Raw genomic sequence first — 16,319 nt, forward strand, 5'->3', positions numbered from 1 at the left:
TTCTTTCGACAGAGTGAGCAAAGAAGAGTTTAGTACCATTGTTGTGATTTGATTGCGATACTTTTCGTAAATGTACATCGATTTAATTTGGCCTATCAACAGTCATTCACTTCAGATATTTTTTAAATACATTTCGTAGTTTACAAATGTTCACAAACTTGAAGCCGTATTATTCATCGAGTTCCATAACCCTGACGTATAATAAACTATTCATAAAGTAATGCTTAAATATATTCCATTTATTAATTTCACGAAACTTATTTCCAAATAACAGTTTTTCGATCTGATTTGTGCTGATTTACTGGTCTGTACAGAAAAAGATTGAAACCTATGAAATGATCATTTGAGGGGGCAGTCAATCTTGACCACGTTTTGAGTAAATCACAAAAGGTTTGTTATTTACTGAACAACTGGCAAAACCTATAGAATTCAAACCATGTATTTTAACAACAGATCTCACTTGGAATCAAGGGACTAAAATAGGGAATATGGCAATACTATTGGAGAGAGTGATTAAATCTGGTTCTTTATAATTATCCAATCTTTGGACCTAAACAGGCACAAAGGAAGACGTGCTAAGAAACTCAAATTAAAAATATAATGTTCTGATAAGACGCAAAATGTTGTAAGAAAGAACATTAGGACTGTAGATGTTACAACTGAATGGACTTATAAAAGAATTAGATAAAAAACTAAGGAATAGGAAATAAAACGTTTTTAGACTTAAAATCACAATTCAAATCTTGTTTTCTAACTATCGTGTCCTTGTGGTGCAGCGGGGTGTTATGACAACCTTTGCATGATTAACCAATCTACTAATTGACTCCCTTAAAATTAGAGGGACAGCTAGTACGATATAAACTAAAATAACGAACCCAAATAAGCATAACATTGGCACAAAAGAAAATCCGCCTATTGTGCCTCCTATCACTTAATTAATTGAGCAATTTTTACCCCGAAGGCAAAGAACCACGCTCCATTTAGCGCTTTGTAGCAGCTACAACAGCGCTAGAGCAAGTGAATGATGGACAGAGCAGCAAGTGGCGCTCTTCTTTGCACAGATTCTCACTGACTCTGCTAACCATACTATATCCCATTTCTTCCAATAATAATTTCTTGAATTCCTCATTTAAACGTCAATATATATTTCCAATAAGACGTGCCTGCCAATGAGAGTAAACATATTTAGAATAATAATTTAACTTTTACAAAAGACCAATGAACCGTTGAACTAGATTTCTCCATTAAATTTTCTTCGATCTAGGTAATTAAAAAAAAGAATTATTTGAATTCTTCTTATCCTTGGATGTGCAACGCCATGGTACATGAAATAAATTTTACACGTGAAAATATGGTCACACCGTTCAGCATGTGTTCTTCCATATAGGCTCTAACCACTTCTTAGGATATCTCGCACAATTTTCTAAGTAAATTTAAAATGTAAATTTAAATAATGCAAACAATGCATCCACTACTTCATGATTGTCTTTCTGGCATGCAATGGTAGGGCTTAAGGCTTGAGCAGACAGAACGCTAAGTATTTAATACTTTGAATCAAAACCATCTGAAAATTCCATGCTCTTGGTATTAGTGTTGTTTGCCTACAAGTATTTAGGCCGAGACTCCGGTTTCTTGAGTTAATCGTAGTAGGCTACTTATATGTTCTATTGGAAGTATAAACCGTATTCAATTCTTTTTCCTTCAATATTTTTTACATCCATTCATTTAATTAAGGAACAAATATTTGCTATCATGTTCAGATTATAAATTATTTTGAATTCCCAATGAGCTGAGTTACAGAAATTTAAAGGCGAAAGAAACCACTAAATATCACAAGTGGTGATAAATATAAAAATGCCGTTTTGCTTACTTTCCATAAACTTTTGTATTCTGGTCGCCACTACTTATTTACCTTTATACAAATCAAATCAAGTTAGAGAAAAATGTACAATAACATTGTTCTTAAAATAAAAATAAATAGGTAGAAAATTAAGCTAACCACAAGAAGCAAAGAGTTATACAACACAGATATAAGAGATTTTTAACTACTGAAGAGATGGGTAAGATTACATACGATAACTTGAAGCTCCTTCAGCTCCAAAATAATGAGAAATGTGGGGTTAAATTTAAGAGTTATTTTCATAGACTTATCAGGCTAAAACCTTCACTGTCATCTACTCATGCAAGCGCAGGAATGCAAGAGCCATTAAAAACAGTGGAAATAAAAAAATTGGTTAACATTCCCCTACATTAAGGATAAATCCGCTTCAAATGTATCATTACACAGTCATGAAAATTAAAGCCTGGTCAAATTTTTGCATAGCAATATCAACAGGAAAGTGGTCACACTTGCTGGTTTTTCTCACCACCAACTGGGATGTGTCCGTTCACAGCTTGCAATTATCATGTGTGTATAGCCAGTGAAATAAAAAAACTCTTCCATAAATTTATTTTAGGGGTTAAACACAAGTTTACATTGAGCAAATTTGTGCTTTTGATGGAAGGAGATAAATTAGATGCTAGAATTACTTTCACATTGATATTTATTCTTCACTGGTGTAAAAGACCAAAAAGAATGACCACCCTCCATTTAATGTATAGACGATAGGTTTATCTACCTTACCAAACACCTTTCACGAACAGTGGTTGTGACCGTGGCAGCATTGGTATCATCAACGCTGCAGGGATAGGAGTAAATTCAGGGAGAGGTGTAAGGATGGGAGGAAGGGGTTGTGTGCTCACATCCCAGTCCTCACACTAAATGGAATGATTTATAAGTCTCCGCCCATAAATGCTATTTCCACTGGCACATGAGCTATGAAGAGGCAGAGGCGTAAACACGCAAGCTTGTATTTGAAGGGGGGAGGGATAGAGGACCATGGAACACCCCTTGCACCCACTTCCTCTATCCCACTTGACACTCGAGGACGAATGGGTAAACTGGAGGACGGATGGATGGGTGACGATTCCCACGCAGCGGCGATTGATGGACTTTGCCGAAACAGGCGCCACGCCTGTGGAACCACGCTCACACCCTACCTCAACCATTCACTCCGCCACTCTTTCGTGGGTACACAAACTTTTTCTTTATCTCCCTTTTCGCACTTCTATCAATGAAAAACATCAAATGGCAGACCAGATGCTATGTTTATGACGCTGCAGATCACTTTGAGAGAATTCGATTGAAAGTTCATTGTAAAAAAACAAGCCACCTAGTATGATTCTTCAGTCTAAAGTAGAGATAAGTGGGCAACCGTAATGTATTTTTCCCATCGCTCGTGCCTTCATCTAAGGCAGCGTCTACTAGCCAATATTTTGGTGTTTTAATGGCATTTAAGGTGTGTAGACATTGTGTTAGTCAGAAAATATAAACGATTACCGGAAAAAAAGATTAATGGAATGTAGATAATGAGTACAACAACTAGTTTGAAATGTGACGAGATATCTTAACAATGCCTAAAAATAGAAGTTTATTTTTTGCTTGAGTCTAATAAGGAGGCATTCAAAGAAGTTGGTGTGTAATATTCAATTTATATGTATAAGCAAATTAGCTAATTTGGAGGAAAATTATCCATTTGCTAAACCAGCGATTGAAATCACCAGTATTAGTCTTAGGTGTGTTATACTTTAAAATGGAAAAGATTAGAAACTACCTGGAACATTTAGCAGCGCTGATAACCATTGCTTTGCATTGTGGCTATCAAGACTAAAATTGATTTGCTAAAGCATCCCATCTACTGCAGTATACTCACATTAAGAAACCTTAAAATACAAATATACGTGCAAATTTTCCCGTAAGGTTCGTATTTAAAAAAATGTGATCCCAAATCCGAGTATCACGGTTGCTACCATACCTGTTAAGAAGCTGGACAAATAAGACAACACAAATGGTGAAGCGGGAGGAGAAGGGGTGGATGAAAGGGCTACATGGCTTCCCACATTAATTTCCACAGTAAGTGTGGTGATCCTTAAAGGACAAATCTTAACGACGACAATTGAAAGCACTACTCAAGATGTCATCATCTAACATCTAGGACAAGTTCCCACCAGAGCGGTGTCAAACCACTTCAGCCACATGTTGTAATGTCCGAATCTCTTTCTCTTCACCGCCCCCTCCCTTTGTAAGTGGTATTTTTGTCATTGTAGGCGAATGCCACTAATGCACAGCGAAAATGAAGGTAAATTATTTTCAAAGTGCGGAAGTGAGTGAGGGAGGCAGGGATGTAGGGAGGGAGGGAAAGTGTGGTTTTGAAAAACATCTGGTCCCATTCCCACCGCACAACAGTCATAAATTTTTACCTACCCTTAAGAAACTGAGGTAACCAGTTACGTTAACAACCTACCGCAGATTTACACTAATACTAACATAAAAGGAACTACCGGGGCTTTCTACCACAATGTAGTCGCTGGCAGTAGTTAAGTTGGTTCATGCGTTATGAGCAACAAAATGAATATGAAATATGTTAAGTAATTATACCTTAACGACCAGTTGATAACTAACATCTACAAATCAACAGAAGTGAATTCGAGAAGGCAAATTTGAGTGAATTTGGAAGCAAATCACTAATAATTAGCAAGTGATTAAATAGTAATCTACTAACAATTAAACAATAATCTTATTAAAGTAATATACAAAACTAAATACTTTTTGAACATTTACAAAGAACACATTTGTTGCTATAACAGTTTTCCAAAAAAATTAAGTTAGTGAACGCTATAATTCCATAAGAAATGTGTCATAAATCCTACCGGCAATCATTTCGTAAGACTTAATGAAAGGACGCTAGTTTCCCAAAATACGACAATATGTTAAGAGATTAAGATAAAACTAGCCGCATTTATAAGCTATTTCAGTCGCGTACACGACAAGCCACGTTTCCATGTGCAGTGCCCGCGCCCAATAAGCGTATTAGACATCTGCTGAGCATTTGGTAAGCGGCGGTACCTCATGGGTCGCTTATCGAACGCTCGTCTGTGCATTAGGCATCGTGAATAAGACAGAGAGGTTAGGCAACGTCTAATGCATATTTAAAAAGTTTTAAACCAGTTATCAGTCAGACTTCTGATTTGTAGATGCTGTAGGCGCATGTAATCCCCGTAGCGCACACCATGATTCCCACTTACCTTAAAAAAGCTGACCTGAAATCCTACTTTTTCAGAAAATCTAGTATACTATGGAAAAGCTTCCAGTTTGCTTAAAGGAAAAATTCAGGTTTCTGTGTTTTAAAGCTGAACATATATTTGTACGAGAGTAAGGGAATGTTCACAATTATTAACATTTCACTGGAGTAAATGATAACCTGCAAATTCGATTAAAAATGGATCTAACTATTAAGATTCTCTGCTTACTTGATTTAGTAAGTAAGCAATAACAGAAGTTATTTGTGATACATGAAATAAATCCAATGCTTATGTAAAAATAACCACACGCCCTGCAGAGAAACATCTATAAAATTTAGAGCAGAGTTTTTTTGTGAATGAAAAAACCACGATATCCTCTCAAACGTACATGATAGGCCCTAGTTAATGTCACGATTAAAAAAATCTTTGCTTGGGACAGATAGCTAACAATAGAGCAATTTTACTGAGTGTGATTTAATATGCTAAACTTTGATTTATCTTGAGGAGAGAAACTATTCAGCCATGGCATGGTATTTTCCACTTTTCGACGTCTGTGGTCGTACCTTGCTAAACCGTTATTAATCATTCATATGCATTGTCGATCCTACACGTGCTCTAATTTGCTAAAAATCATAAAACCATGAATTTTCGGGTGATTACTGATTGTCTTTTTACAAACTAGGATTTTGCCCTTTTGCACCCACTAGAATAACTTAGTCGACAGCATGCATGCTTGATATTGGACAAATTAAACTGTGGAAACAGCCTTTTGAATAGACAAACTTCTATTTTGGTAGTTTTAAGTAGTAAAGTTATTTTAAATGTTTTCTTGGTAATTATAGAAGCAGATAAACAACAAGGTGCATAACTCCTGAATAAGTACACCCAATTCAAGAAGGCAACAGGTAGAGACATCTGAATACTTTTCTTTCTTTACATGAGCCAGTATAGCTTAACGCTACTGCTACCCGAATCTGAGGGAAAATCAGCTACCCCTGATCAGATGTTTCACCCTTTAAACATAATAGAACTAAAAGAAGTTAAATGTTTTAGGCTAGAAACACTGTTGTTTGCATATCAATCAATGCATTTACAACGCAATTCGGAACAGCCAGTTATCATGAATTGATAAGTAGTAAATGGTACCCATTTAAAACTTATAACATACCGCACGGCTAAAGTATTTCTACTAAAGAATTGCAAACATGCCGATTGCGTTTTCAAATAATGTAATCTTCGAAAAAATTAGAGATTATTGGCTTCGCGATTTGGCATCCTATTTGAAACCATACACGACCCGCCGAACAGAATGAAAAACTAAAATTAGGTTAAAATATGTCTGAATGTCATATTCATCCTTTATGGCAATTTCTGTTATTCATGAATTACGACTTATTAAGCTTTAAAATAAATTAGCTTATTTTGATAAAAAGAAGCAAAAAACCGCCCGCCTTCCGACTAAGTAGTGCAGATGAAAGCAGCTAAGCGCTTGACATTGTCTCTGCAGGGAGAAACGATGAAGACAAGCTTTGATGATCTCAAAGTCAGGTCGAAACTAAACCGCCAAAGCCCCTTCCGCTCCCTCAACTACTGGGCGCAGACCAAGATTAACGAAAAATTACTTCGCAATCAGTAAGTTGAGCAGCTCGCAGATTAAGAACTGATGCTCTAATGAATGAAGTCAGCCAGTACCTTTTAGAATGACATGAAAGCGAAATCCGGTAACACCAGAAACGCATTCATTTGCATCCGCGCGAGAGTAACGTAGATGGGCATTGAAAGAGGCATTATTTTTTGATAAAGCAGTAAGGAGAAATAAGGAAATAAGCTGTTATGCTACCTGAAGGACAGAATTCTGGTAAATAAAACAGCAAATGCCCGCGGCTTTTAAAATAAGCAGGCACCCAAATAAATGAAGAATGCCACTTTGGGCAGAGCCAACCCGTCCAGAAATTACGGGCGAATATGAATGAAACAATTCTGGATCGCAAAATGTGTGGTTGGGAAGTACAAAAATGACTGATTAACTGTGGGAGAATAGTTCAAATGCACATAATAACATCGGATATGTGTTTAGCAACAGCATGTGTATATTTGAATTTTCTTGTAAATGACTGCAATTGTGTACCTCCGGAGTTTTTACCTTATATCATTTTTTGGAAATTCTTAAGCCTAGGCGAGGATTCCAGCCATCTTTGCGTAATCCCAATGCCGTTGCCATCCCTTGGGTAGAGAATCCCATCAGCTGGATAGCGACAGGATAAACGGTTGGTTTCCTTTTCATTCCTACCACAATCGTGTTCCAATTTTAATTATTGTATTTAGAATTTGTAGGAAATGTTGTGATAATGATGGTGTAGTTTTCTCTGAAATGCTAAACTGACACAAAATTCAGTTACGCATTTTGCGTGGAATTCAAAACAATTTTAGTTTCAGGTTTATGTGGAAAGATGGTGCACCTAGTCTGTTTATCGCCTTCAAGTGCGCCAGAATCGAGCATCTAAGATTATTATTAAAAATTAATGATGCATGTTGAAAGACTTTTATTTTTATTCTGATCAAAAATTAGGCTCTAATTATGAAGTAAACTCAAGAATTGAGTGCAGTGCTTACAAGTAGACGAAACTACTAACAGAGTAGATGTTCTGCTCCTAACCCTGCACTGGAGTCGCTTTAGATGTCATCTTAAAACGCATAAGTTGCGTTGATTATTGGTTAATAAATCTTTTGCCTGTGATTTCGTCCTTTGTCAAAACTATATTTTTTTAAGAAAATCTGACCCAATTACAAGCTGGACTTGGAGTTATAGCATAAAGAAGTACTAAAAGGGTATTAATGGTTACTTTTGAAATCCATTAATTTAATTGAATTTGACACTTGCTTGCTTTAAACTTTGGATAAATTTCGTCTTCGGCAAAAATGGTCTTAGATTTACCGAAAGTCATTGCGCTGCCTTTACGATTAATTCTTCTTTTTTGAGAACTGTTTTTACACAAATAATGAACAATAAGAACGAAAATCAAGATCACATAAATATTTATTTTTGTGATCGGTTCATACAAAAAGCTCATCATCGGTGCTCAAGAAATCCACATTCTCGATCATGACATGAACTAAAATTAAAGATAAACACAAATAAGTTAGTCGAAATCGACATAGAATAAATACGGTTAAATACGGTCACCTAATCTTTAGGACCTTTGACATGAAAAATGTGTTAAAAGAAATTGTTAAGTAACACTGCATTTTTCTTACATGCTGTGTCTGTTAGTAGAGTATTTGTACTCATTAGTAAGTTGACCTATGTCATTATCTTTAAATCCAGAGGGCAAATCTATCCAACTACATGGTATAAACCTGATTCATGAGGGCCTAGCCAAGAATAAGTGATTGTCATGACATGTGCGCACAGTAGATATGAAGCTGATAGGGACTACAATGGAAAAGGGTACTTTTTCGAGCAAGTCGATTCGATGATGATATGGTGGGCTTCGCTTTCCGAATCGGAAGAAGTTGCCCCTTCGCTGACGCAGAGACTCAAAGAGCTCCTCCAACCGACTCTCCAGGGCATCGATGGCTCCGCGGTCTGCAAGACCCCCCTCTAGGCTGCCCTCCTGCCCATCGGTACGCGTCACCGCTGTAATCGCATCCGCCGGATACAAAACACGGTATTAGGCTCAAATGCCTTACATAATTAATTTGAGCTAAATATGAGAGCCAAATTTCCTGAGATATGTGAAGTAATAAAGTGGTTACTATTTTGTTCATTAAGGTTATTCAGTTTGATTAAAATTGAAGAATAATTTCCACGGTTTTGCTCCTGGCAAAGAAGATAATGCTCAGTGTCAATTGTTAGCTACCTATCATAGAGACGAGACTACTTACTTTATACCAAAGGTGAAGTTAGAAAGAAGAAGTTAAGTAGCTGAAGCGATTTAAGGTGTAAATCTTTTCACTTTGAGTTACTGCGTCCCAAAAAATGTCTTATGCGTAAGTATTTTTTTATGAAAACATCTGTCTGGGAGTATCGAAAAGTGGTTAAAATACGGGGCAGATGTAAACTTATGTCCAATGCAGGAATTAGGGCCTGTCTATTTATTGGTCAATTAAGCATGAATGTAATCCTAAAACAAGTTTTTATACAAACAGAAAATTTGAAGCAAAAAATCGCAAATTGGTTAAGCTATGCTTTTGCCTCATAGCGGAATGGATTACAAAGAGAAGTGTATCAGTCATTGTCAATTAGCATATCAGAGTTCTCTTTTATCTCTTAGGGTAGTCGTAGTTTTCTATTTTAGCAATTTAAGGGTGTTTCTTAACTTATTGATTCTTATACCCCACTTAAGATAGCAACGCTCTTTTATACCTTTTTCAGTTCCTTACTGATAGAAAAGCCAGCAATATTCCTAAATGCTGAACTCCCAAAACCCTTGAAATATTAAAAAATTGGTAATTTCAAACAGCATATTCCTAGTGCACAAAGGAAATTTATTTATTATCATTTATTCATTTACTCCTTGTTTGGATTTTAGTAAAATCAAAGCTGCTGGTCGTTATACCACTAAAACAACGCATTTTCCAGATCACTACTGCACAAGGTTTGAGCGCTTGTTCGGTTCTGGCAATGTATTTTCTAAAAAAATGCACCCCAAACTGTTATATTATATTACACAAAGTAGTATTGCTACTGCATGAACAATTTCAGGAGGTCATTGCCCTGAGTTCAATATTTTAACAAAATTGGCCCGACATAGTTTACGGCTTTGCTTGTATTTCAGGTATCGATTGTGATGTTTGTTTTTTTTCCACTTTGTTGATTTTATAACCAGAGAGTGAAAATCGCGTTTAACAGCAATATTGATTTTAAAGTAGACGCTAAAGAAAAGGTAACATCAACCGGCTGCAATACTAATAAAAAATGAAACTTACGCATCCCGAAGACCATTACAATTCCAAACATGCAAAGAAAGCAAATGCCAAGATAACTAAAAGGAAGAATTTTCACATTGTAAACCTTTGGTAGCATTAACACTCATGTATATTATAGGTTGCTACTTTTCCTAAATACAATATAGGCTCCATCTGATGTGTCGCTGTAAGAAATACCTCACCCAATTGTCTTCTCGGGGTCTACGGTTGATTCGTTTGGATTGAGATTCTTCCAACAAGGCTAATGGGGAACTTACACAGAGTTTAATTTCACTGAGTCCGAGAGAAACGGAATGAGCTCAAAGAAGGTTTGCGTCATCGTTATTTGAGAATGAGATTTAGGACAATACATAATATTGTCAACTTGTATTGTGTGCTTTGGTCTAATATTTAAGGACCTTTTGGATTTCCTGCCCGATATGCATTTAAATTAAAAATCTGACTGGAACTGTATTAGTTAAATTTACTTTCCCCTAGTGAAATTAGCTTTGGCTCACTCTTATGATAAGTATTCTATTTAGAACGGATATAAGAACAAAAGTATGGTAAGGAGATAGAGAAGCATAATAACATACCTCATATCTCTCAGATATCTATATAAGGAGTGCACTGTAGAATTGTGATGCCGATGTTTTTTTGCCATTTTATATTTCATTTGAATATGAGGCACAATCGCTATTGGTGGACGTGAAACTAGTATGCTTCAATATGAAATTTAATTGGCCACATCCTCTCATTTTACATGTAAGCTCTAAAGGGCTGGCTTAAAGATACTTTCCCAAACCTCTCATCAATGATAAATCACTTTGATCTTTGCAAAAATAGCCGCTAAGTTGATTATATTTCCATATCCTTGTTTATTAATTCATAATACACTTAAGTGATATAAAAATTCAAAAATAATATATTAATTTGATTCACTGTATATAACAAGCTTTCATAGTGACTCCTTTTCAAATAAATCAACGTAGGTCTTAGATTCCCTCCATAATCTTGATCATATAAGGTCTGGGAAAGAGCTTTTTGCTAAAAAATAAGAATATTCATGAGAAATAAAAAATATCTCAATGTCATGCTTAGCAAGAGATGCTACATTGGCGTATATGTTTGGAAAACTTTATTTTTGAGGTACACTTAGAGTTGGGACATTTCAGTATCCAAAGTTATCTAGTCATTAAGCGTTAAGATAGGATTTCTGACAGTGCTAGCGTATTTAGACAAAAGAACTTGTTAATGGCGGAGAGTTAAATAACTGCAAAATAAGAGCTCTTAAAGAGTTTTTGGACCAGAAGGGCCTATTAGTAAAAAGACATTTGTTTGCACAAATATCTGTGTTTGTTCAGATTATGCCTTAGTATTTGGAAGAGGAATTGAGTTAAGACTCAATTATTTGATACTTTGAAGACTCTGAGCTAAGTATGTTCTTAAATAGTAAGTCCATGGAGTGTGCACTGTAACCAAAATCTGCAAACGGATTAGCACTTATTTCCGACCGATTTCAGCAAGTCCTAAAATTGCTGAGACTCGATTAATTGGTCCAATAGGGAGCCTGCAGCGTTGTTTGTTCAAAAGTCGTGAGAAGTTATTTCATGAGCCAGACTAGTCAAACCGTTTTAAAATTGCTTTAATTTCTTACTTTATGTTTAAAGAACCCATTTTGGACTCTTCACCAGTGGAATTAAATTAATGAGTTAAGCAGCTTTGCTCAAGGTTTTAAAGTGTGCAACCTCTCCGTGTAATTAAGGTTTCCCATCAATTTCTATCCAAGCCTCAAATAAAACAAATTAGCAGTGGAAAAAATAGCACTTTTTAAGGCAGTTGAAGATAATTCGCGCGTTATCACACTAAAATCACAAGTAGGATACTATATGAATGCTCATACTTCTCTAAAACACATCTTTTCCAGTAATGTCAGTATCAACCACAACACATTGCCCGTTCAATGAATAAACCACATTATTACATTCTAGTTGGCAGCAAACTCATATAATTTTTCCAAAGCACATCCTGTCATATGTGTCAACTAGCTTCATTTCAAAGGATGGAGATGATCCTCAACTAAATTCATTCAACCTCTTTTACGTATACTGGGTAATCTGATAACGTCCAGCACAATTATCTATCAGATATCAATGTAAAAACAAAGAGGATATTGCTGCATGTTTTTCTGCAAATGGGCATAGCTGTCGAAACATGGATAAAATTAAATTCTCTTGTGACTTTGCCGCTCTATAGAAAATTAGCATCGGACCTGTTGTACAGCTTCATGAGGGAAACAAAGTATGCACGTTAATTTATGCCACAAGTCTACAAATTTTTGAGGGAGGAGTCTTACATGCTTTCCCATTGTGAGACTCATTTTTGCAGACCTCTCTCCATTCATTCTTTTTGTACAGAATATAGTACGATCTGGAAAACAACTTTAATAAGGAAATTTATTCTTACAGTCAATAAATCATGTAACCACAAATGGAACCATTTTCGATAGGTATTTTGGGAAAAACTATCTAATCCAACGGTCCCCGTTCTAGCCTAGCCAATTACTTATTGACTCCCTTTTTACTCATTTCTTATAACAAACCTTCCTTCAATAAGGACCTACTTCTACCGAATTTTTGATGTAAAAACGTCTTAATTTCCAACTCAGAAAATGTCTTTAGGACTAGAAATTATGTACTTTACCGCAATCAACCACCTTGCATTGGCGTAGAGAGAAGGCAGAATCAACTTCTTGGTTGCATTATATTTTACCTAACTTTACAGCACTTTCTTCATTTTCATTTTTTATAGTGAATTTCAAATGCTAAAGTTTCATTCCCCTCCAATAACTTTCGCAAAAAAGTGCTTTTAATTAGAATCGTACTGCACCATTCATGCATTGTGGTGTTTTATGTGGCACTCCATTGGTTTTTTTGATGATCATGGGGTTTGTGAAGAAGCAGGTTTGCAGGGTTGAAGAGGTGGGAGTGTGAAGGGACAGCTTCAACAGCCGCTGGAACAGGAGCCTTATATCGCCTCCACGGGAGCATGATCGCTTGCTTCTGCACTTTCCCGGCGCGATTCGTTTCTGGAATATTTGATACATTCTGCAGGCGCTAACATAAGTTTGTTGAATCCGTGGTTTGGAAATGTTAGTGTACATTTCGTGAAGATTTTATGGTCATTAGTCAGTCATTATCGAGCAGCTATCGGAGCATTAATATTGTATCCATTGAGGAGCGAATTGTGCACGTCTATAAAATGTAACCTTCTATGTTTGTTACACCGCAACACCTCCATATTTAGTCCATCTTATTTTTACCATCACAAACTTAAATGCACATGGCAAAATAAAATGCCACGATGGCTTATCAAATTACTTTTCACCTGCTTTCTCCAATCCCCCGCGAAACAGGCATACGTTGAGGAAAATCTAATACAAATTACGCACTCTACGTAGAGGTGCATGCAAGCTTCAGCGATTTTCATTCTAGCAAATGCTTCAGTTGTGAGATTCTTCGTAGAAAAGCGCGATGTTTCCTCTTTGTTGCATTCAAATCAGTTTAGAAAAAAATAAATTGGGGGAGATTTAAGTAATTTGCCTGTATCACTACAAAAATAATGCAAGAGGTCTACATTCAGTTAAAAAGCCTTTCTGCAAAAAAGCAATTTTTAATTTCTTTTAGCCATTTGATTCCCTTTACTTTACTGGATAAAATAAATTATAAAGTAAAGAATAATGTTCGCATACAGGTAGTATGTAAAAGGGCTTATGAGCTTGAGATCTTTATAAACTTTTAAAGAAGTTTTGCACTTCATTTATTTGAAACTACAACAAATGAAAAGCACACTAAATATTTACTCGTTTTTGGATGTGAATATACTTATAGGAATTGATTCTGCATTAAAATAAAGTGGAGTTTATTTGAATAATTTTCACTTGCACGTGGTGACGTCTTTGTGTTTCTACAAATACTGGTAGTCTTCAGGAATATTAAGAAAAATAATGATTTGGACAGACCTTCTTTGTAGTAATTTGAGGTGCACCGAATGCTGGGGAACTTGGCACAAGGGAACAGTGTTTTGCACTGACTTCCCCTCGGATATGGCACTCAAATAACCGGCTTAACCGGTGTATATGTAGTGAATCTTATGCACCGCAACAGTGGTGGGGATGTGATTAATAGGCTCTAGTGAAAAGGACTAGAACTCACTATGGGTGACACATTCCATACACATTCCGTCAACGGTTGTAGATGGTGCCAATTTAAACACTACAAGGTACAACTACCGCGTTGGGAGGTGGAGCAGGTATGAGGATGCTTTTGCGCGGTGGGTCCAAAATTTGTGTAATTGTTGCCTTACCGACCCGACCCATAGCAGGCAATTAATCAGGCGCATTCTACCTCTTGCCTATTAAAAGGCAAGGAGTCATTTAGAGCACATTATTTACATAATCATTAAACCACACTAGAGAGTAAGCAAAGTGTCTCAAAATTTGTATAGATTTTTTATGTATTTTCAAATGTAATGTAGACTAATGATCTCTCAAAAATGGTTCTATGGGTTGCCTCACTCACAATATGATGGTTTGTATACAACCAAAAAATTTGACGCTCCATGTAAACGGAAATAGGGATCATGTTTGAGCGTTGAGTTCCATATTTGCCCATCTTTTCATCGGTGGCGCGTAATGTTGTTCCGACCACCCTGAAGAACGCAACAACCACTAAGTTATTGCCCCATCATCGCAAAGTATTTAGTTACCTGAAATGAACGGTATGCGCCATTGTATTCCTTAATTGCTATTTGGCGAGTAAATAAAACAATGAATATGAAATTATTCAGGCCTTTTAACTCCAAATAGAAAAGAAATAATTGACCCGTTTTACAAAGTTACTGGCTTTGGTATGCACAACCTGCGTTGGCATTTGTGTCCCAAAGAAAACTAGTTGAGAAGTATCAGTAGACGACTGAGCTCACTGCAGACTGCTGAAAATTTGGGTAAGTTGATGGATACAATTTCACTAACGTGCTATTTGCCGCAGTTAAATTCTTTTAAATGCCAAAACAAATTTTTTTGGCAAGATTAATTTTAATCAATGTGAAACCAGAAAAATAGCCAATAATTTAGCGCTTCCCCCTCCAATATTTTAAAATCGTTTCAATATCCGAGGTTTTGGAAATTCACATATTTATCCACGTCGCTTCACGAAGCCACATAGAACCATCAAACCTCCATTTTTACCATGAACAGCACTAGATGTTCGCAGACTCTTGCAGCAAGAGTTGGTCTTAGGAATATTAAAAATCTTGCCACCTAAAAAACCTCCCTAGCTTAAATTTATAAGGACTCAACTTGACAGTATGCTGGCCAGCAAGAAAAAATTTAGTGGGGTGGATTTTAAATGTTAAGGTGCAAGTTTGATAATCAGTGCCAAATAAATGGTCAGCAGTGAAATTTTCAGACGAATGTTTGTACTGCCAGGCTTCCCTTAAGTACCAAAGTTGGTTACTCAGTATTTTAGATTCATTGCAAGAAAATGTGGATTTCTGAGGACTAGAAAACTTGGTTCGCTATCATTTAATTAATAGCGTCTAAGCATTTAAAAATCGTAATGCTACTGCCCCTTGTTAAGTTTGTCGTTTATTTTGTGATGTCCGTATACACTTTCGTCTTTAAATATACTCAAAATGTTGAAGCATTCACAAATTATTCACTGTGATGTCTTGTAATACCTTGGTTGTTTGTTTAACTCCTGGTTTTGTTAAAGGGGTCACTCTGGCTATCCATCATTGTACCTTTGCCAGGTGGGCTGGTCCTTGGGGCATCTCAGTAGCCTCAAGCCCTACTGCATGTCAAATATACATATTCTCTCCAAGTACTAAGTCTTCTTTTGTCTTCAGGATAGTCACAGGGCGCTACAGTGTCAAACTTAGGAATTGGTTGTTTTCTCCTAGATTTTATTTTTAATATGCAAACAACGTTTTGACGAGTGTGAGTATTCATTCAGCACCTAGTCACGATAAATAACTAAGCATTAAAGGGTACACAAAGAACCCAAATGCAAATTTTGACATTTATCGCACTTACAGAGTCAACCATGGTAGACTCGTGCCTGAGGCGTTTTTACCACACTTAGAAATCAATCCTGCTGTGAGGTAGTCACTTGGTATTTCCAGCCTCTCTAGATCATAGGTGGATATAAGCACTAAGCCGATTTTTCATATATCATGTGCAAAATCTATAGCTGACCACTCAAAGTTCTGATTGGGATAAGACAGAAGAC

At 36.3% G+C, this 16,319-nt stretch overlaps 1 protein-coding gene across 1 annotated transcript; it reads right to left on the minus strand. All coding sequences in view use genetic code 11, as the record gives it.

The window, feature by feature from the left end:
• Nucleotides 1-4,496: 4,496 nt before the first annotated feature.
• On the minus strand, nt 4,497-5,707 carry EGR_06042 (hypothetical protein; the record flags this gene model as incomplete). Its single annotated transcript, XM_024495291.1, has 4 exons — nt 4,497-4,615; nt 4,646-4,714; nt 5,350-5,432; nt 5,586-5,707. 4 exons carry the CDS (start codon nt 5,705-5,707, stop codon nt 4,497-4,499), a joined length of 393 nt encoding a protein of 130 aa, XP_024350246.1.
• Between the last annotated feature and the right edge of the window lie 10,612 nt (nt 5,708-16,319).

This window comes from Echinococcus granulosus, assembly GCF_000524195.1.
Source record: "Echinococcus granulosus chromosome Unknown EG_S00050, whole genome shotgun sequence".
In the NCBI taxonomy this organism is placed as follows: Eukaryota; Metazoa; Platyhelminthes; class Cestoda; order Cyclophyllidea; family Taeniidae; genus Echinococcus; species Echinococcus granulosus.